Genomic DNA, 22,332 nt, shown 5'->3' with positions numbered 1-22,332 from the left:
TTTTCCGTAATTCTGGAACTGTTCTAAAACTAAAATCTATTAATAAATAAAATATTACTGAATTTGCTTCCATTAAGGCCAGGAAAGTAAAAAAGCCAGGAAAGTAAAATAATAAATTCTGGTTTTGATATAAATAAAATACTTGAACTTTTTTTAAAAAAAGCAACAGCTGTAAGGCTGGAGAAATCCACTCAGCTCCACTAATTCAGACACCCGCAGTCCTCATTTTCTCCCTTCCCCCGTAGGGGAGGCTGTTGAAGTCACGAGTCAGCAATGCAAAGGCTTGGCGGGGCCGCACGCGCACGCGCACGCGCACGCGCACAGGCGGGGAGGAGGCGGGGCCGGGGCTTCCCGCGGCCGCTCTCTTCCCACTGGCTGAGAAGGTTCACGGGGTCTCACTGCGCGGTCACCTGGGAGGAACCGGAAGCCGGGGTTATAAAACAAAGGAAACCGAAGGCTGCGCCGGTTCTTCCTTTTGCGGTTCGTCTGCTGGCTGCTGCTCTCCCCCGCCTCGTTCAACCCTAAGCTTGAGCCAGCTGCCCGCCGGCCTAGCATCGCTTTCGCCATGGCCCTCAGCGATGCTGACGTGCAGAAGCAGGTGACGGGCCGGGGCTGGGGCTGGCGGAGCCGCGGCGCCGCTTCAGGGTGATGGCTCAGGGAGGGCGCGGGCGTTGGGCAGCCCAGTGCCGGGAGACGGCGGTGTTCCTAGCCCCAGATCTCCGCCTCCGAGTGGTCCGTCTGCGGGAGGGGGATTTGCCCGCAGCTCATGTGACCTGTGCTCGGGGCTGGCGCGCCGCCGCCTTGAATGCGCTGGCTCCCTGGCTCCCACCGCGGCGGTGCCTATTTTCCCAGGATCCAAGCTGTGCTTGCTAGATCGGAGCGCTGGAAACAAGGATCGGAATGCACATTGGATGCGGGGATTGGAAACATCCTCTTGACTTGGTTGTTAACCCTGAGGGAAGGGTTCACAAGAAAGGAAAGAGTGCTGAGGGGAGAGAGATGCTTCTGGTGTTCTGAGATCACTCACTTTTATGAACTGTTAATCTGCGTCTTGGAGAAGCCTCCTCTATCATAGTGAATTGTAATGGTTGGTCTCCCAGTAGTCTGTACGTTGATGTGTGTCAAACGCAGAGCTCTTCTATTTCTTAGATTTATGAGCCCCAGCGCCTAACAGTGCTTAGCACAAAGTAGAGGAGTCAAGGCTTATGGGAAAAATTATGCAAGTCGTGAACCTAAATCAGTTTTGCAAGTGTATAGTCAGTCCTGGGAAACTTTGGTTTTTAAAATGTGTCATACCTTCGAGTTTGTAGGCATTGGGAATGTCACAATGCAAAAATCTCTGGGGAGAATTTAGTGGCGTCGATCGGTCTGTAACTAACATGAGAAAAAGTGGTTTCAATTTGTCCTGCCGGTAAATATTCCGAAACCAGAGTCATTGCATTTAGTAGTCAGATTGCTAGTAGGTTTTTCAGAGAAGGAAATTTATGGCTGCAATTTAATCTTCGCATAGTTTAGAGAACTCAGTCTACTTCTTTTTAAGGTACTAGGAAAATTCTCTGACTAACGCTCACTCACTGGCTTATGAATCTTCTTAGATGAGCAGTAAGATGTTTTTTCCTTGGCTATTTCCATTGCCTTGAAAATGTCTGCATTTTATTCTTAACCTAATATGCACTAAGAAGAGTGGAGTTTCTTCTTCATTTCAGTGGTGCTTGTGCGAATCACAAAGGGAGAATAGGGTAACAAAAAGTGCATCTATGGAGAAGTTTGAGAAATCTTACCATATTCTTACAGAACAGTGGGGTTTTTTGAACATTTATCTGTGCTGCTTCTGATTTTTACTATAAGAAAAGCGTGATGCAGTGGAACAGTACAATGCCCTCCACACACTCATAGGCACAATTATAGTACTGATTGTCTTCTTCCTCTTCATCCTTCATCTTCTCCCCTTGTTATAGTAGAGGAAAAATATAAAGGTAAAGCAGTCTGGGGGCCGGCCCCGTGGCACAAGCGGTTAAGTGTGTGTGCCCCGCTGCGGCGGGCCGGGGTTCGCAGGTTTGGATCCCGGGCGCATACCGACACACCGCCTGTCGAGCCATGCTGTGGTGGCGTCCCATGTAAAGTAGAGGAAGATGGATATGGATGTTAGCCCATGGCCATCTTCCTCAGCAAAAAGAGGAGGATTGGTGGATGTTAGCTCAGGGCTGATCTTCCTCACAAAAAAAAAAAGGTAAAGCAGTCTATTTCCTTGGAATCTAGACCAAAAACCATTTTTTCTCTCTGTAAAACTGGCGGAACGAAGAAATCTTATCTCTTGCCTGTACCCTCCACACTGCATGTAAGCTGCATGAGAGCAGTGCGTTCCTTCCCTGTATCCTTAGCAGTGAATAGGCCAAGCACCAAGCACTTAGTAGGTGCTTAATAAATCCTGGATTCCCTGACTTCTTCCCCATTGTATTAAAATATTTGTATATATTTGCTTTATTGTCTTGGGAGTATGGTCATTTATTTCATCAAATTTTCCGAAGATTCTGACTCCAAAAAACTTAATTACTAGGTTAGCAGGAAACAGAAAGGTACTTTTTAGAGGGCAGATTTTTCTGTCTTAGGGGTGGAGTTAAATGTCCTTATGGGGTTGACTGTTTCTCTTGTTGGAACTCTTAAAGGCAGGATATGATCATGTTGACTGTAAACAGGCGTCTCTGACCTGGGTTAAAATTAGTGGTTTTGCTCTAGGCTGTGCTGATCTAGTCAAATCTGGTAGCAGTGGGTCCAGCATGAGTGATAGAGGCAGATAATGCAGGTTTGAATCCGAGTTCACCTATAGAGGCCAAATGTGCCTTGTAGCATTTATAAACAGCTGTTTTGATTACTGTATTTAGTTAAGCTACTTGTAAAATTCCAGACTGAGTTCAGTGAGGCTTCAAACTGAACTTGTGGAGATACCATTCCTCTCCACAACACGCACACTGTCTGTTGGGGGCCCATCTTTTTAGTAAGGTCATGGTGATTTTTCTGTACATGTAGCTCTGGATTAGGTACCCCAAAAACTTTAAGGCTTGAGATTTTATAAGTATTGTATTACTTATAAAATAGGCTCTGGTTATCAGAATTACTTTGGCTTCTAAGAATTTTGGTAAAAAATAAATCTTCCCTTCTAAAACCATCCTATATGTTTTCTTTAACACTTTGATGCCACGAGATTGTATTCTTAACTCACTTTTCTTTTAATTGTATAAAACACGTAACATAAAATTTACCATCTTAACCATTTTTAAGTGTACAGTTCAGTAGTGTTAAGTATATTCACATTCTTGTGAAACAAATATTAACTCACTGTTTGTACACCTGTGTGTGTCTTAGATTTATTGTATCTTTGTGTTAGATGCAGAAGCTGGGAATTGTTTCCAGATTGTTAAACTCTAAACAGTACTTGGGATACCTCAGAAGGCTTGAAACTCCCCACAGAGTCTCATTTATTCACAAATACTTATTGAGCACCTAATATGGTGGCAGTTGTTCCATGTTCTGGGGTTACAGTGGTATAAAAGACAGACAAGATCCCAGTATTCATGGAGCTTACCTTTAAGTGGGAGAATGAATAAACAAAATGAATTAGTAACCTAGGGGTCCTACATAAAATTCTTTTAATCAGCTTTTTTTTTTAACTTCATCTTCCCTGTCAGAGAGAGCCCCTATGAAATGAAGTGCCCAGTGAGTTTGATTAGCTGTGTGGCTTGTGTATTCACTTGGGTGTATTTTACATCTGCCCCTAGAGACTCATTTATAAGTTGGATCAGTTACCCCAAGCCCTATTCAGAAGAACTTTTTGGACTTTATTCTCCTACTATAGCCAGAGATCTAAAACTCTTTAACAAGTTCCTAACCTTATAGTTTAGTTGAGGACAGGGACAAGTAAGCAAGCAATTATGAATGTGTGTTTAGGTAGAGGAAGTACACAGTGCCCTCGGTGCATATAGGTGAGAGGTTCAGGACAGATTTTTCAAAGGAGGCAACAGTTAAGCAAGCTGAGGCCCAAAAAGTAAGCTAGGTGGAGAAGGAGAGGAAGAGTGTTCCAAGTGGAAGGAACAGCATTTTTGAGATCTTGGAAGTGAAAAAGAGAATGGCGAACTGAAGGACTGAAACACTGAAATAAATAAATTTAGCTCTGCAGAGTGGTGAGTGGTGAAGGTTATGTTTCATGTGACGCTGGAAAGATAAGCAGTGACCAGATCATGTACCTTCTGAAATCTTGGCGCTTTATCATAAGAGGCGGGAATGGGATACATGACGAGATAGGCATTTTTAAAGGATCTTTCTGGTTGCAATGTAGAGTTAATTAGAGAGGGAACAAGTCTGAGGGCAGGGAGGCAAATTTGGAAGCTGTTGCAGTAATTCCACTGAGAGATGGTGATAGCAAGGGCTAGGGTAGTTGTGAAGTTGGGAGATGTGGTCAAATTAAAGAACTGTTAGAAGAGAGAAATGGTAGGACTTGGTGATTGTTCGGATGTGAGGACAGAGATACAAGAAAGATACTCGTGGATGTTGGTGCTAATCCTCAGGATGAAAGTGGGAGGTGAGGAGGAGAGAGATTAGCAGTTCATTATGGAATGTGTTGAAATCAGGTTACCGTGAGTAGGATATCCAGAAAAGAGCTGTCTAGGAGGTGGAGGAAGAAGAGTACGGCCCCAAAAGAGACTGAGAAGGAGAACAAAGAAGTCATGAACGGCTGGCCACGTGGCCTAGCGGTTAAGTGCGTGCACTCCACTTCTGGCGGCCCAGGGTCGGATCCCGGGCGCGCACCGACGCACTGCTTCTCCGGCCATGCTGAGGCCACGTCCCACATGCAGCAACTAGAAGGATGTGCAGCTATGACATACATACAACTACCTACGGGGGCTTTGGGGAACAACAACAACAACAAAAAAAAATAGAGGAGGATTGGCAATAGATGTTAGCTCAGAGCCGGTCTTCCTCACAAAACAAAAAAAGAAAAGAAGTCATGGAAGCAGAGGAGAATGATTGTTCCAGAAGGGAGGGTTGGTCACCATATCAAGAGATACTGAAAGATCAGGTAAGATAAGGCCAAGATTTAAGGGCAAAGAGATTGTTGTCATTTTATGAGAGTAATTTCAGTGGAGTGGAGGAGAGGGTAGAAGTCAAATTGAAGTGTGTTGAGAGTAAGAGGTGAAAAAGATGAAGAAGTAAATACAGATAGCCCTTTGATACATTTTTCTTAGAGATGGAGAAGAGAGAGAGTGCTGGCTGAAGGGGGCATGAAGTAGAGGAGAGTATATATTTGTCCTCCCTCCCCCAAGGACTCCAAGTTCCTTGAGAGTGGGATGCTGTCCTGTTTACCTGTGGTATTGAATATTGCATCTGGTCCATTTGCTAGAGCAAATTCCAGATTGTAAGTTATCTGAGGACGGAAACTCTCCCATTTATCCTTGTACACAGTGCCTGGCGCATAATACACATTCAGTAAACGATTGATTATTGAATGAATCAGAAAAGATAGATGTATTTTCTTCTCTTGTTATATTCAAAAATAAAATAATCTTTTCTTTTTCCTTATAGATTAAGCATATGATGGCTTTTATTGAACAAGAAGCCAATGAGAAAGCAGAAGAAATAGATGCCAAGGTGAGATTCCATTTTCTAAGTTTAAGAAGTTGTCGAAGTTTCATATTATTTTGCTTTGCTAAACAGTAATTAGTAAAATTGTTTAACAACACATTGCATAGGACTAATAAGAATATCTCTTATCTTTAAGATTAAAAGTAAATTTTCCTTTTTAAACATTCTGATTGCCAGTAAGTGTCCTAAAATTTTATGGTAGGGAGTAGAAAAGTAATGGATGAATTAATTTTTTCATGGAATCCAAAATTCAGACATTTAGCATCTGCATCTAATTACAATAGTTGGTTAGGGGAGGGTGTAGTGTTCTTGTTGTTATTTTGCTTTTTTATTACTTTGTGCTTGTTGCAAAAAAATAAATAGTTTGGAAATATGTAAGGTAGGAAATGAAAGCCCCTGTCCATCACAAAACTGACACGTGGTCAGCATTTACAAATTTTATAGATATTTCCAGTTGTACATTGTTTATACACAAATATATCAAATTGTTCTTTTCCCTGGGTATAATCATAATAACGCATTTTAAAAGCTTGCTTTTAAACTATAACCAGAATATATTGTCTAATATTTTATTTTCATTGTCCTTTTAATTTAGTCTACTGTAGTTACGTATCATACAGCCTTGAAATTGTGTGTGCCTGGTATTCTAGGACTAATACTCTCTGAAACTTTAAACTGTATGACTAATTTAGCGTTTAAGGAAGAAGACTTTTGCCTACACTGATATATAACAGTCGCTAGGGGATGGTTTACTATTGTTTTGATGGTCATAGGAGCACTGCAGTTTTATGTGACTAGTTCCCTTGTTTCTTTCGGGACAAATATAGAAATTCTATTTCAGCATAAATGCATTTCTATTTAAGGTAGTCTTATCTCTTATAACACCATCATCTGTACTTATTTCCCATGATAGGTATAGAAAGAAGCTGTTAGGCATTTATTTTAGAATATGAAAGCCCAAGTACTGGTGCCAAGCATTAAACATCTGAATCAACAACTTTAGCTAACTTTTCCAAAATCATAATTTCTTGAATTACACTTGAAAATCATAGACATCTGATATACTACTAAGATAATCTTTTTAAAAAGTGACACTCGATAATTTGCACTAATAAAAGTAATAACTTAGATTTATATAATTTATAATTTTAAAAAGACTGTTAGATTTATCTTACCTATTTGACCTATGTAGAAAGAATACTGTTTTTATTTCTTTTATTTTATAAGGGAGGACACTAAGACTGAGATTACTTGACTAAATTTTTTAGGCAGTAACTCAGATCTTCTAAACTCCAAATTCTGTGTTCTTTTCGTTAGCCTTCTAGTTAGCAAATGGATTAAATTTAGAATACATAATAATTTCTTTTCTTATACAGAATTTTCTATCTGATTATATCCTTTGTAACTTTGTTGCTGCGTACTGTTTCCCTTGATCAAATTTTTAGTCTTCTGGTTCATCGTTTATGATGAAAGTCACCAGACTTTCCTTTTGAATAAATTAGAAGTAATCTTTGAAGATGAGTCCTAATAAATTTCCTGTTTTAGATGTGGAATAAGGTGATTATAAGCAAGTACTTCTGATCACCAGCTGCTTAAAATAAAACTGTTGGTCAGAATCTGGTATAATGAGTTAATGATAATAAGTTCCTTGGTAGGCAGAAGAAGAGTTCAACATTGAGAAAGGTCGTCTTGTGCAAACCCAAAGACTGAAGATTATGGAATACTATGAAAAGAAAGAAAAGCAGATTGAGCAGCAGAAGAAAATGTAAGTAGATCCTGGTCACAGTATTAAGCTAAGGAAGCTTTAAAACGTTGATGGGACAAGAGAACAGAGCAGCCGCTTTGGAATCAGGCAGAGAGGGGTCAGTCTTCACAGGGCAGCTTATTGCTTATCTGACTGTGGGCCAGTCGCTTAACCTCTCTCTCCTCGTTTGTGAAAATGAAGCCTCACAGGATTATTGAAAGATTAAATTGGAATAAATGATATGAAAGTGCTCACCACTTGGTAAGCACTCAATAAATATTTCCTTATCTTTGAAAATAAGTTGGTAGAAACCACTAAATATATTTCAGTGGGGTTCTCTTTGGGGTATGTACATACATAGGAAGCTATATATCTCCTTCTCTGCAGTTTTGTTTTTATGCGACACTGATACTATTTTCCCATACCTTCTGCAGTCAGATGTCCAATTTGATGAATCAAGCAAGGCTGAAAGTCCTCAGAGCGAGAGATGACCTTATTACAGTGAGTAATTAACCCCTATTAGTTATAAAATTACAAAATGTTTATTAATTTGCCTATGATAGAGAATGCAGTAGTTAACATTAGCTAATTAAGGAGTTGATGAATGATTTTTGGAAAGAAAACATTTGGTCAGAAAATCATTATACTAGGTTTTATAATAAATACAACACTGAATAAGATACGTGTCCTGTCTTCAAGGATCTTCTTCTCTAACAGAGCACATAGACGCCCAGATTGTACAGCACGTGGTGGGTGGACTGTACAGTCTCAGGGTGATAGGGACTAAGAAGACTGGAGCGGTGGGATGGGGTTACATGTGTATATGTGGGGCCCCTGAGGGCAAGGCGAAAAAGCTTCATCTCTTTTCAATAGAAAGCCATTGAAGTTTTTATTTTATGGAGAATATCATAAATAGGGTTCATGGTGTGAGTGTGTAGGCTAAATTTAACAAGGAAGAAGTTTGATGCAAGAAAACCATTTGGGAAGTATTGTTATCCAAGGAAGAGGGCAGAAACCTACAGAAACGTACCACTTGGTTGAGAAAGCCTAGAGGTATTTGACTTATATTCAGGAACTAAACAAGGATGCGTGCTGTTTCCACTGTTACTCATTGTTATTGCAGAGGCCCTAGATTCCTTATAAAATGGAGAAATAAGAAACAGTGATCAGGGGCCGGCCCGGTGGCGCAAGCGGTTAAGTGCGTGCGCTCCACTTCCGTGTTCTGGGGTTTGCAGGTTCGAATCCCAGGCACACACCAACACACCGCTTGTCAAGCCATGCTGTGGCGGCGTCCCATATAAAGTAGAGGAAGATGGGCATGAATGTTAGCTCAGGGCCAATCTTCTTCAGCAAAAACAGGAGGATTGGCATCCCATGTTAGCTCAGGGCTAATCTTCCTTGGCCAAAAAAAAAAAAAAAAAGGAGGAGGATCGGCATTGGATTTTAGCTCAGGGCTGATCTTCCTCACAAAAAAAAAAAAAGAAACAGTGATCATTTTCTGCAGATATGATTATCTACACAGAAAATACAACATATGAAAAACTATAAGAGCTAGTGATTAGGTGACTGGTGACTAGAGAGAGAAAGGTGACTGGCTACCAAGAGAATATACAGAAATGAATCATTTTTCTGTATGCCAACAATAAACAATTAGCAAGTAAAATTAAAAATAGATCCCTTTATAATAGCTTCCAAAATTATTAAATTATTGGGACTGTTAGTGAATAAGACCTATATGAAATAGCTATAAAACTAAAAATATAGGGCCGGCCCTGTGGCTTAGCAGTTAAGTGCGCGTGCTCCGCTACTGGCGGCCCGGGTTCGGATCCCAGGCGCGCACCAACACACCGCTTCTCCGGCCGTGCTGAGGCCACGTCCCACATACAGCAACTAGAAGGATGTGCAACTATGACACACAACTATCTACTGGGGCTTTGGGGGGAAAAAAAAGGAGGATTGGCAATAGATGTTAGCTCAGAGCCGGTCTTCCTCAGCAAAAAAAACAGGAGGATTAGCATGGATGTTAGCTCAGGGCTGATCTTCCTCACACACACACACAAAAAAAATAAAATAAAGAATTTAAAAAAAAAACCCTAAAAATATAAAACTTGAATAAATGAAAGACATACCATTTTCTCAGATGGTTAAAGAAACACAAACTAATATTCTAAGATGCCAGTTCTAATGAGTCTGGGGTGGTGGCAGTGAGAACTGAATAGGTGTGTCAGTGTTGACACATTTTACAGGAAGATGTTCCAGACATTGACTCCTCCTTCTCTTCCAAGTCCAATACTAAATACTGAATTTCAGGCCTGGCTAACTGGGAGAGTGGTGGTTCCATTAACAAAATTGGAAAGTCAGGAGGACAAGCTCTTCTAAGAAAAATAACCTGCTCACTTTTGGACATACTTTGTGGGGCCAAGAAACCTCCAGATAGAAATGTCTGTCAGGATGTTAAGTGTGAGGGACTGATATTCAGGACACATAGAGATGACCTATTAGCATAATTCCCATAATACTTCAAATTTGAGTGCTTTTAAATTCTAGGAATGTCGGAAAACAGAAAATCTGTTGCTAATTTACCTTGCCACATGGTAGTAATTCGTCCTCTATGAAACACAAAAGAAGGACTAGAGAGCTTTTTGTGGAAATGTTGACTGCAAAATGTTAATAGCGCAGGACAACTGTTAGCGAGTATCTTCACTAAAATGCTGACTTTCGGTGATCGGTAGTTGATTTCCTTCCAGGGGGCTGAAGTTCCTGTAGCAACCTGAATTGATGGACCTAATTTATAAGCTGCCCTTAGAATAATAGTATGTGCTTAGAGAAGGTAGTTTGTTGTGGAAGAACTTGGGCTTAAGAGTCAGTCAACTTTGAATTTAAATTTCAACTCTGCCATATTAGTTTGAATAAATTATTATTTCTAACCCTCAGTTTCCTCTTTGGTATATTAATTATGATACTTGGTTCAGAGGGTTCTTATGAGGATTGAATGAGAGAACACATTTAAATCCTTATTAACACTTGGCATACGGTATTTATTTAAGAAATGTTAGTTCCCTCTCTCCACCCCCATCTCCTCCAGTGGTAGCCCTTCCTTCTCATAATAGGCCTGGGTGGTTAAAATGTTCTCCCAGCTCTTTGGTGCCAATGCTCAGAAAGCCCCTTGACCATAAGTTGCTGCTTTGATGTTTATGCCTGGAGTGAAAAATGACAACTGTGACAGCTACAGTGTAGATGGTATTATCTGTACAATTCAATAGTTGGGGGCATATAACTTAAATGTCTCTAGCACTCCTAAATATGAGTACCAGGGGTTATAACACATACTGTTAAATATTAGGGGTTATAACACATATTGTTAAATATTACAATCTTGACCGGTTATAAGTTTTGTTATTAGAGTTTCTATATGGTTTATCTTTTTATGAGGCCTTTTTGAGGATTAATGATATTAAAAGTGGAAAGAATCCTGAGAAAGATCATCTAAGATATTGTAGAAATACTTGTGATAGTACATTCTCAGAGGGTGCACTTGTCTTAGATGGCACACTTAGGTTATGTAAACAACCCAGTGGTTTAGTAGATTTGACTTCACTTCCAATTGAAATTATTATTTTTTCTTGTCCTTGTTTTTCCATTGACCTGCTTTTTTCATTTACTTATTTATATTTTATTAGTTATTTTTTCTAACTTTTTAAAAATTTAGTTTTTTTAAAATTTTTTTTTGTGAGGAAGATCAGCCCTGAGCTAACATTCATGCCAATCCTCTCCTTTTTGCTGAGGAAGACCGGCTCTGAGCTAACATCTATTGCCAATCCTCCTCCTTCTTTTTTCCCCCAAGCCCCAGTAGATAGTTGTATGTCATAGTTGCACATCCTTCTAGTTGCTGTATGTGGGACGCCGCCTCAGCATGGCCAGACAAGTGGTGCATTGGTGCGTGCCCAGGATCCGAACCTGGGCCGCCAGCAGCGGAGCGCGTGCTCTTAACCGCTAAGCCGCGGAGCCAGCCTCTAAAAATTTAGTTTAAATTTTTTTTTGAAATCTATTCTTGTAAGCTGCTTTAAATCCTTTTAAGTATATAAAGAATTACTAGTTTGGCTTTTAGAAGGAACTTTTGGTGTCATGGATAAGAAAACTTGATACCTAAAGTACAGATCAGTCGTTTATTTATCCAATATTTGAATGTTTACTAAGTGGCACACACGATTCTAAGTACTAGGGATGTAATAAAATCATATCTTTGCCCTTGTGGAACTTAACATCCTAGTAGGTTGAGTATGAGTTGTGTTTTGAAAAAATATAACAAAAATCTGGGTGTGTTTTTTTCTTTTTTCAACTTTTCTATATTTTCCTCTTTTTCACTACCAGTGCTTCTCACCTTTTTTCCCTCTATCTAGAATATTCATACAGTTATTTTACATGTTAGCAACATTTCTCATCATACACAGTGATTTTGAAATTTTGAGGGGGAGGATATAGAGAGTAGTATAGAATAATATGTTTTACTTGTAAAATTGGGAAAGATTCAACTTCAGATAATTTTTTAAAATGCAGTTATCCATCATTTTCTTCAAGAGATGGGCTAGAGGAAAAGGATTGCATTTCATAAATTTGACACACAAAGCATCAGTTCCAGGTCATACCACATATCTTCCCCAAATTTAGTAGACCCCAGAGTAGCCAGAGAGTTTGTCTGCTTACCTCTAAAATTGTCACTAACAGAATTTTCTGTTTTCCATACTGACTTGATCTCTTATTTTCACTCTTCTATTTTCTTTTTTGGCTTAGAATATCAGAAGTTTATTCACTCACACTCCTGGAGCCAGAAGGCCAAGACCAAGGTCTAGCAAGGCTGCACTCCCTCCCAAGGCTCCAGGGGAGGATCCTTACTGCGTCATCCAGCTTCTGGGGGCTCTGGGCATCCCAGGCTTGTGGCCCGTCCCTCCAGTCTCTGCCTCCCTCATCATGTGGCCTCTCCGTGTGTCTGTGTCCACAGAGAGTGTCCCTCTTCTTTTTTTTTTTTTTTTTTTGTGGGGGAGATTGGCCCTGAGCTAACATCTGTGCCTGTCTTCCTCTATCTTGTGTGTGGGACGCCGCCACAGCATGGCTTGATGAGCAGTGCGTAGGTCTGCACCCAGGACCCGAGCCTGCGAACCCCGGGCCATTGAAGTGGAGTGCGCCGAACTTGATCACTACTCCACTGGGCTGGACCCCTGCTCTTCCATTTTCATTTCATTTTATATTTGAAATAAGATATTTAAAAATACAAAATCCATTTAAAGCGTGTGTGTGTGCTTTTATGTATGTGTGATCCTGTTTGCTGTGTCATTTCACGGTCTGTTCCTCACCCCCTCCTGCCTCTAATTTATTGTGGTTTGCTAAACTAAATTACTTGATGGCAAGAAGTTAGGCTACAAAGCGCTAAGGAAACAAGTGTGTTTAGAACAACTGAAATTATAAATGTTTATTTTCACAAAATTCTCATTATAAATTAGAAACATAAAAACTCAAGCTATATACTGCTCTGCTCTTCTTCCTGCGCTTCTTTGAGGCATTAGACACTGTGTTGGGTCACCATTTTCTTCTTTACGTTGTTGCTCCCTTGGCTTCTCCTTATTGTTCTCCAACATGACGGCTTTTTCCCCATGTTTCCTAGGAGTCTCTTATTTTCCTGCCTATTAAATTTGATGTTTCTCAGTTTTTTTTCTTGGCCCTGTAATTCTGCCTCCACAGCTTGCTTTGCAAATCTGCATCATGTAGATCTTTCCATCTTAGTCAAATATGTAGGTTTCTGAACTGATTGATAACCTGGGCTATTTTGTTGCATGTGAACTCCTGGGAGCCATGATGGTGCTCCGTGCTTCCTTGTATTGATGTACTTATTAGCACAGCGTCTGGTTTGTCATGTATCTCAGAGAATGTGAGAAATGTGTGAAAACACAACAGTAAAATGTGAAGCAGTGGGGCTTGAGCCAGGACCAGCCTCACAGAGGGTTCTGAGCTGACTGCCAGATGTGTAGATAACTTTTGTCTTTTCCACTCCTTGTAGGACCTACTAAATGAAGCAAAACAGAGACTCAGCAAAGTGGTAAAAGATGCAGCCAGGTACCAAGTGCTGTTGGATGGGCTGGTCCTCCAGGTAATTTTATAGGCCAGATCTACCAGTGACAGCCACCGTTCTTACAGAATTGACAAGATATATTAGTGACCAGCTCTGTTTTTCTTGTTTTCTCCTCTTAGCTTTTTTTCCTTTTGCTCTTTTCCTTGTCTAATGGAGGAATGCATGGTAGGATAGTAATGTCTGTCTGGGTGAATAAGACTTCCAGGCTTCCCCCTCTTCTGTATAGTCTTGTTAGTCCTTTATAACTCGACGGTTAAGTCTGCTTGCAACTTCAGCTTTAAACTTCCCTAATAGGATTTCAACACTAAAACACTTGCTTCAGATATTGGGGTTCAGACTAAAGGCTGTATACATTTTAATTATTTGCTGCTCGGCTTTGAGTCCTTATTTTACTTATGTTAATCACAGTCATATTTGTCCTCAACCTAGTTGAGGTATGCTAAGACTCCCATGTGAATTTTGTTTCCTCCGCCAGAGCATTGGGTATATTTATCTGGTCTGTGACTTCAAGATCTTCTTTCTGTGTTCTCATAGCATTGTCTTTTGGGGAACTTACAAGAGGACATTTTTTTCCAACCTAGATGAAAGAATTATAAAAACATTTTATTTTGCACTGTTGCTTTCTTTTATAGTTTGCATTTCCTACTAATAGCATCTGATTGTATCTTACAGGGTTTGTACCAGTTGTTGGAGCCCCGAATGATTGTTCGTTGCAGGAAACAGGATTTCCCTCTGGTAAAGGTAAAGAGCTTAAAGAAGAAATCTTTTTTTTAAGATTAAAATGTTAGGGATGGAATGCATGCTCTAATGGATGATGGCTCAACCACAGGAATTAGAGGAGTCTTAACACGTTGTAGATATTGACTTAAGTGTACGTAAGCCTCTAATTTCTTCTCTTAAAGAGGTCAAGTTTTGCCCTCTGACCTACTGCCCTCCTCCCTTTCTGGAGCCTTTGTAATACCATAATCTTCTGAAAATTCAGCAGTAAAAGCAGAACCTATTGGATTGGAGCAAAGAAAGGTAATACCATCTTAAAGGGGCAAACTGTTCCCAGACTAGCAAGGCTTGGTTCTAACCTCATATATTCCTATACCTGCAGAAAGAATGTGGGTACAGAAAAAAGGTTGATCAGCAGTGAAAACACAGCTGCAGCCCCAGAGACAAATATTGAGGTCCTCCTCCATGTCCTGTCTACAGGAGAAGGAGCCTTGGTCTAGGGGGCGCCCGCTGGCCTCATGGCAGGTACATACAGCTGTAGCAGTAGGTGGTGCTCTGGACTGAAGGAGCCTCACATCCTAGAATGAACTGCCCTGGCTCTGATTGTGTCATCGATTTGCTCTGCAGATTCACATTCTTCCATGTAGCTTGCTTTCAAACAAGGATGTGAGTAGTTGGTCTCTTAGCTGTTATGTTTCTTATTGTAAATTAGTACATTTACAACACATAATATATTTGTACTCTTATTATAATTTGTCCCCCGAAGTAATTTGTCTCCTAGGAAAGAAAACAAGTGTCCATTCCCCTCGCTGTCCACTATAAATTAATAAATTGTGATTCTGGGTTATAAGCCATGCCAGTAACCTGGATCCATGTTTGTGCTGACAGCCTCATTTATGAACCTGTGAAACAGGGCTGGACGTAATGGAGAGTTCATCAAGGTGATAATCATTCTGTGGTGGCAAGTCTGAGTGGCCAAGCAGCCTTTTCTAGATGACACCATGGTATCGCTAGGTGCCAGCCAAGTTTCTTCTTGACACTATACAGTGTCAGCATCTAGTGTGAGTGAGGGGCTCCCCAGGGTGGTGCTGTATTAGACGTGAGGAGCAGGGAGAGTTGAATCTCTGCATAGATCTGTTCAACTAGCACTGTTGTCAGAGAAAAAGATTAAAGTTCCTTCAAGAAAGTGTTATTGACATGTTTACTAGAGTGCACAATATTGTTCAAAGATAGGACTTTCCACTAATTATGTTTTGCCATGCTAATTGCAGTAAAGCATTAAAAACCCACTTCCATCTATTCTTTTTTTCCCCAGTGAGCTCATTTCTTTTTTAAATTATGGTAAAATGTATATAACATAAAATTTACCTTTTTAAGTGTACAGTTGCATTAAGCTCATTCACATTGTGTGCAACCATCACCACCATCCATCTCCAGAACATTTTCATCTTCCCAAGTTAAAATTCTGGACCCATTAAACACTGGCTCCCCATTCCCCCCATCTGTAGCCCCTGGAAACCACCATTCTATTTTCTATCTCTCTGAATTTAACTACTCTAGGTACCTCATGTTAGTAGAATCATACAGTGTTTGTCCTTTTGTGACTGGCTTATTTCACTTGGCATAATGTCTTCAAGGTTCATTCATGTTGTAGCATGTGTCAAAATATCCTTTCTTTTTAAGGCTGAATCGTATGTATATCCTACATTTTGTTCATCTACTCATCTGTTAATAGACACTTGGGTGGTTTCTGCCTTTTGGCTATTATGAAGAATACTGCTATGACTATGGATGTACACATACCTGTTCGAGTCTCTGCTTTCATTTCTTTTGGATATATACCCAGAGGTAGGATTGCTGGATCATATGGTAACTCTATGCTTAATTTTTTGAGGAACTATCATACCATTTTCCACCACAGCTACACCATTTTACGTTCCCACCAGCAATGCATCTGTTCTTTTACTTGAAAAATGAATAGGAATATTCTTGCTTATATAGTTTGTTGATTTTTTTTTTGGATACCTGTTCCATAGTTTATGCTAAAACCTCTTATGTTTTCTGTTTTTCCAGGTTGCAGTGCAAAAAGCAATCCCTATGTACAAAATCGCCACCAAAAGAGATGTTAATGTCCAAATTGATCAGGAGGCCTACCTGCCTGAGGAAATGTAAGGAGTATTCCTACTTTTGACATCTAAGCTTATCTCACTGCGAGCGTGGCCTTTATACTGGGCTTTTAAAGTGTTCTCCCAGGCACTCTTCACCACAAGGATAGAGGTGTGGCTGTGCTCCACTTGCAACCACTGCTGTGCTTCTGTCCACGCTCTGTTGTTGTTCTCCCTCCTTAGCCAATAGACATCTGCTAACAGTTTGCCTTCCTAGGGTCGCTCAGTTCATCCTGCAGAGAGGCAGCGCTAAGCCTGCACCCAGAACTCAAAGCTGGGTCCACATCTCTGTTTTAGATGCTGAGGAAGATAATCACTGCCTCTAAGAAGTTAGCAAAAACAAAAAAAAAGTACAATTGCAAATACCAATGGTACATCTGCTGACTGTGAGGAAATGAGAGAACGTTTCTTCAGCATCCCTAATAAACTTGGTACAGTTAGGATAGGCTATAGGAAGTCCTCACAAGCGTAAGAGCCAGGGTCGCTTTCTCCATTGCACCTGTCTGTCTGATACTCCCTAGGCATACCACTGGCTAACGCTGCAGAGAGTCCTTGGGACACATGAACTGGGCTGAAGGAGCGCAGGATTCAGGACTGTAAGACCTAGGTTTGAGTCCTGACTTGGCCTTTTGCTAGCTGTGGGACCTGGGGGCTAAATTCTGTCATCTGTAAAATCAATGCTTTTTGCTTTTTTGTTTCATAAAGTGAGGAAAAAGGTGAGCTAGTATATAGTAGTCCTCCCTTATCCTCGGGGGATACATTCCAAGACTTCTAGTGGTGCCTGAAACCTCGGATGGAACCAGACCCTACATGTACTATGTTTTTTCCTATATATACATACCTGTGATAAAGTTTAATTTATAAATTAGTCACAATAAGAGATTAACAACAATAACTATTAATAAAATAGAACAATTATAACAATATACTGTAATAAAAGTTACCATAGATCTTAGCAACCTCAGCATATGATTTTTTTTTCTTTCCTTATTAAGTCAAGAACTTGCACCTTTTCACTTAAAGGAAGCACTGTACAGCTTCCCTTTGGCAGAGCTGAATTGTGTGCATCACTACTCTTGTGCTTTGGGGCCATTATCAAGTAAAATAAATGTTACTTGAACACAAACACAATAATACTGCCCCAGTCAATGTAATAACCCGGGTGGCTACTGAGTGACTAGTGGGCCAGTATCTTCTGTAGTGTGGATCCGCTGGACAAAGGGATGATTCACGTCCCAGGAGGGACGGAGCTGGACAGTGCGAGATCTTATCATGTTGTTCAGAACGGCATGCAATTCAAAACTTATGAATTGTTTATTTCTCGAATTTTCCATGTAATATTTTCGGACCATGGTTGACTGCAGGTAACTGAAACTGTGGATAAGGGGGGACTACTATATGTGAAAATGCTTTATAAATGGAGAAGGTCCATAAGCTAGTGAAAAAAGCTTGAGCATTCTTGTCAGGTTTAGGTTTGATTCTCCATTCTGCCACTTACTAACTAGGTAGTCTTGGACTAGTTGTTTAATCTCACTGAGCCTTGATTTCCTCGTCTCCTATTGGGCCAATAATACCTACCTCACAGAATTCTTGGAAGCTTAATTATTGTCATTATATTTAACCTGGTGAAGCCTGTTCCCTTGTTTGTAAAATCGTGAGGCTACCAAGACTCTTGTAGGGCTGTGGGGCAGATAGAAGTCCTGGGAAGCCCTTGACTTTACATCCATTGAGTGCTTGGCACACAGGAGACATTCTCACTTAGTGGGGGTCTTCCTTCCCTTACTCCCCCCACAGAGACAAAGAATTATATCACAGACAGTGGGATCAGGATTTCAGGAAAGAACCACCCACGCCCTAATGAAGGAAATAGTCTGTTTAGAGAAATTAAAGATAGATGAAACAAAGAAATGAAAGGGGGCTGGCCCAGTGGCTTAGCGGTTAAGTGCGCGCGCTCCACTGCTGGCGGCCTGGGTTTGGATCCCGGGCGTGCACTGGCGCACCGCCTGTCCAGCCATGCTGAGGCCGCGTCCCACATACAGCAACTAGAAGGATGTGCAAAGATGGCATACAACTATCTACTGGGGCTTTGGGGAGAAAAAAAAAAAAGGAGGAGGACTGGCAATAGATGTTAGCTCAGAGCCGCTCCTCCTCAGCAAAAAGAGGAGGATTAGCATGGATGTTAGCTCAAAGCTGATCTTCCTCACAAAAAAAAAAGAAATGAGGGGGAGGCAGGATGGGTAAGAAAATAATTGAGGTCAGAGTCCATTACAGTTCCCCAAAGAAAATTTGTAAAACCTCACCCAGCCTTTCTCTCATAGCCTGCTTGTCCCAAGAAATGTTTGATAAAATTCTAATATAGCAAAAGAATTTCATTCCCTCAGGCTCCTTGTAATAGAATTCCACTTGTTTATCTTATGCCTCTAAGTGCTGAGAAACTTTATGGCCAGAGGCAGGACTTTCTGAGGGCGAGTTTAGCAGAAGTTTGCAATGGTACCTTTTATCTGATAGACAGCATTGCCTTATCAGTACCCCCTGGTAATTAGCAGGATCCTGCCTTTAAGAAACATTCAGATGAGGACTCTATCTATCTGTTGATTTGCAAACTAGGACTAAATCCTCCCCCTTTTCATTTGGTTGGGGAGGGCTGGTTGTAGAATTAAATTAGGTGCAGTAATATAAAATCAAATTGGCACATAGCAGTCACTGGGTAAATGACAGTTATCATCAACATGCATACCTTAAATCCTCAGAAGCTTTTCTGAATTAATTTCAATGTAACTGCTTATGTTTATTGGCCCCTTAGACACTCCACACACCAAAACGGCTTTCCTTCAAGGGAATAAAGTAAATGTACCATGTATGTCTGTCTTCCTCAAATCTATAAAAGTTGTTATTTCCTGTGTTCTTTGTAGAGCTGGTGGAGTTGAGATCTATAATGGGGATCGTAAGATAAAGGTCTCCAATACCCTGGAAAGCCGGCTGGATCTCATAGCCCAGCAGGTGAGTGTGGGAATACTCCTCAGGAGTTGGTCTGTCACTTTGAGGTGGTACGGAGAACACATGTTCATTCACTGGTATTTGGGATTTGTCACTCTGTCCACATTTTTTTGACAGTTCTTAAAAGGAATGGGGATTAGGCATTTAGCTGCATTTACTGAGGTGATAACCATTTACATGAAGGAGGATTTGGGGTCAGAACAAGGGAAGGGTTTTGTTTATCTAGGATTCTATTGTAAATATTTTACTACATGTGGAGATGCTGACCAAAGTTCTTTCTCCAGCAATAGTGATGGGAACTAACGTAAATACTTGTTTAAGGGAATCACCATCTGGCTCTTCAGATGTTTCCAGGTTTACACAAATAAACGCTAGGAAACAAGGCAGGAAAATTTACTTTTTCCAAAAAGCTGGGCATCTTCCAGTGGTGGTGGTCTGTTGCTGTGCCTGCCTACTTGTCTTATAGTGAAAGCATTTGGACCTTGAGTATCATCTGGTAACTTAAACCTTAGAGCTAGGTTGCCCAGTGGAGTAGCCACTAGCCACATGTGGATATTCAAATTAATTAAAAATAAGTAAAATTTGGGCCGGCCCTGTGGCTTAGTGGTTGAGTGCACGATTTCCGCTGCTGGTGGCCCGGGTTCGGATCCCGGGCGCGCACCGATGCACCACTTCTCCGGCCATGCTGAGGCCGCGTCCCACATACAGCAACTAGAAGGATGTGCAGCTATGACATACAACTATCTATTGGGGCTTTGGGGGGAAAAAATAAATAAAATAAAATAAAAAAAGTAAAATTAGAAATGCAGCTTCTCAATTGGACTAGCCACTTTCAAATGCACAGTAACCGCATATGGCTAATGGCTACTCTGTTGGGCAGCACAGCCTTAGAAGATTGGCGTTAAAGCCTAAGAATCTGTCAGTTGCTGTAATGAGTGCCTCAGCACAAACTTGCATGCTTAGTTTTCTGCTTGGCACAGAGTAGGCACTCGAGATACTTGTTGAGAGAAAACGCGGATGATCCAGAATGTTGTGAGGTAATGACCTTAGTGGACTCTTCTCCCTGCGTCACGGTATAACAGAAGCCATAAACAGTGATGTGATGACTTAGTTTTTTTTCTGTGTCCCCTTTAAGCTGTCAGTCTTCACCTCAAATATGTGAGTGGTTAAGTTTCTCACCAAGGATTCTGTTGCGGTGCTTTGGATAAGTGAGGACAGATTGACGCCCTTAGCTTTGTGATTTCCTTCCCAGCCTCGTAGGGGTTAATGACTTGCCACCTGTGGTTAAGATGTACAGTTCTTTCCAAGTTCTCCAACTGACAATGCTTGTTTATTTAAGAACTTATTTCTTCACAGATGATGCCAGAAGTACGGGGAGCCTTGTTTGGTGCAAATGCCAACAGGAAGTTTTTGGACTAAGCCTTCGGGAGGTGGCATTCGTCCACTGCGCCACTGCTGTGATGCGCAATTTCTGATGTTTGAAGAAACAAGATTATCTCTGTAGCTTCCTCTTTGCTGTTCTAATATACTGTATTTATCAGTGAGTACCCTTCTGTAGCTAATGCCCTTGGCCTCATCATTAACAATGGGAGAAAGTTGCATTTGTATCATCAGGAAACCTACCTCTAGCTTATCTAAAAGTAACACAACCTGGTTGGTTCTGCAGCATGAAGGTGAGGGGATCAGATGGTGGTTGCATGAACATCATGGAGTCTTCTGCTCTTTTCTGGTTCCAGTTATCTAGTCTAGAGGGTGATATGTGTGGTGTTTCCTATGGTGTTAGGTCTCTGCTCTTTAGGCTTAAAATGCACATGGGGCGTGCATTCCTTCTAGCAGTAATAGCTTCACTGTTTGGGCCTAGAAGTGTTCCTCATCTGTAAATGTGATTTAAAATCTAAGTGACGAATATGCTTTATTTATTAAAACAAAAGGTTTATGTGGATTTCATTGTAATTTATTATGCAAGGCACTACAAGTTTGTGGTTTGAGAGGGTAAAGCTCTTACTGAGGTATCTAGAAAAGAAGCATTTCCCAAATCCCTGTAGCATTTGCCGGTTGACAGCTGTCAGTACTTGAAGCCATTAACCCTCTCGGTGTTCTCTGCGCTTCCTGCTCATTTTTACCAGACCCTCACCCAGAAGAAGTGTTCCTTCCAGCCCCTTATGATTGTCCACACACACAGGTGTTCAGTATTAGTCCTCTAGAGGGTTTGACAGCTTTAGTGAGGAGGTACTTTTATTAGCTTTGTCAGAGTCACACACTAAGAAACTAAGGGTTTTTGGGGGAGAGGGTTAGGGCCTGAGCCCTCTCACAAAGGTCCTTTCTTCTTCCCAGTCCTCATTCTTTTCTCCTCAGATGACACTGAGAGCTGCCCAAGGTCTGACAGCTAGTAAGTGCCAGAGCTGGAACTTGAACTTGGGTCTGTCCCTAGAGCCCACGCTCAGTGCCGCCGCCTGGTAGAGAATGAAGCCAGTAAGGCTGCCCATTGTTTCACTAACATAAGTCTTAGATCAGGTGAGGACTAATGTAAATACCAGCTCCTGGAACACACACTCTTCTTAGGATTCGACTCCACTCATGTAATGTCATTTCCCTACTCAGCCTATGAGGAAGGAATGCAGGCACATGAGAACTCTGTCACAGCACACTCAGTTCCTCAAGATGATGCAATTAGGAAGTGATAGGACCAAAACCTAAAATCAAATGTAACATAAAAATCAAGTATTCCTATGGCTATTCCCCATCCTTATAAGTAGCAATTTGAAGAGTAAGTGATAGAGACCTGCTTCAGTGCTCACTTTAATGACAATCACAGGGACACGTTCCGAGAAATGCATCGTTAGGTGATTTCATTGTGCAAAGGTCACAGAGTGGACTTACACAAACCTAGATGGTACGGCCTACTACATACCTACGCTATATGCTACTCATTTTATGGGACCACTGTC

At 41.0% G+C, this 22,332-nt stretch overlaps 1 protein-coding gene across 1 annotated transcript; it reads left to right on the top strand.

Annotated features, from left to right (window-relative positions):
- Positions 1-450: 450 nt before the first annotated feature.
- Positions 451-21,326, top strand: ATP6V1E1 (ATPase H+ transporting V1 subunit E1). The gene is made up of 9 exons (XM_058559153.1): positions 451-598; positions 5,578-5,643; positions 7,293-7,402; positions 7,816-7,882; positions 13,434-13,523; positions 14,178-14,246; positions 16,296-16,390; positions 19,300-19,387; positions 20,741-21,326. The coding sequence occupies exons 1-9, from the start codon at positions 566-568 to the stop codon at positions 20,801-20,803; spliced, it is 681 nt and encodes a 226-aa protein (XP_058415136.1). The 5' UTR covers positions 451-565; the 3' UTR covers positions 20,804-21,326.
- The last annotated feature ends 1,006 nt before the right edge of the window (positions 21,327-22,332 follow it).

This window comes from Diceros bicornis, chromosome 17, assembly GCF_020826845.1.
Source record: "Diceros bicornis minor isolate mBicDic1 chromosome 17, mDicBic1.mat.cur, whole genome shotgun sequence".
NCBI lineage: Eukaryota > Metazoa > Chordata > Mammalia > Perissodactyla > Rhinocerotidae > Diceros > Diceros bicornis.
This window is presented reverse-complemented; position numbering and strand designations above follow the sequence as displayed.

Bases quoted from the DNA above. Each gene is read 5' to 3' on its own strand.
- ATP6V1E1 (XM_058559153.1), top strand. From the start codon at position 566: ATGGCCCTCAGCGATGCTGACGTGCAGAAGCAG. The intron at 14,247-16,295 runs GTAAAGAGCTTA...CTGTTTTTCCAG, and splicing joins AGGATTTCCCTCTGGTAAAG to GTTGCAGTGCAAAAAGCAAT. The intron at 16,391-19,299 runs GTAAGGAGTATT...TGTTCTTTGTAG, and splicing joins GCCTACCTGCCTGAGGAAAT to AGCTGGTGGAGTTGAGATCT.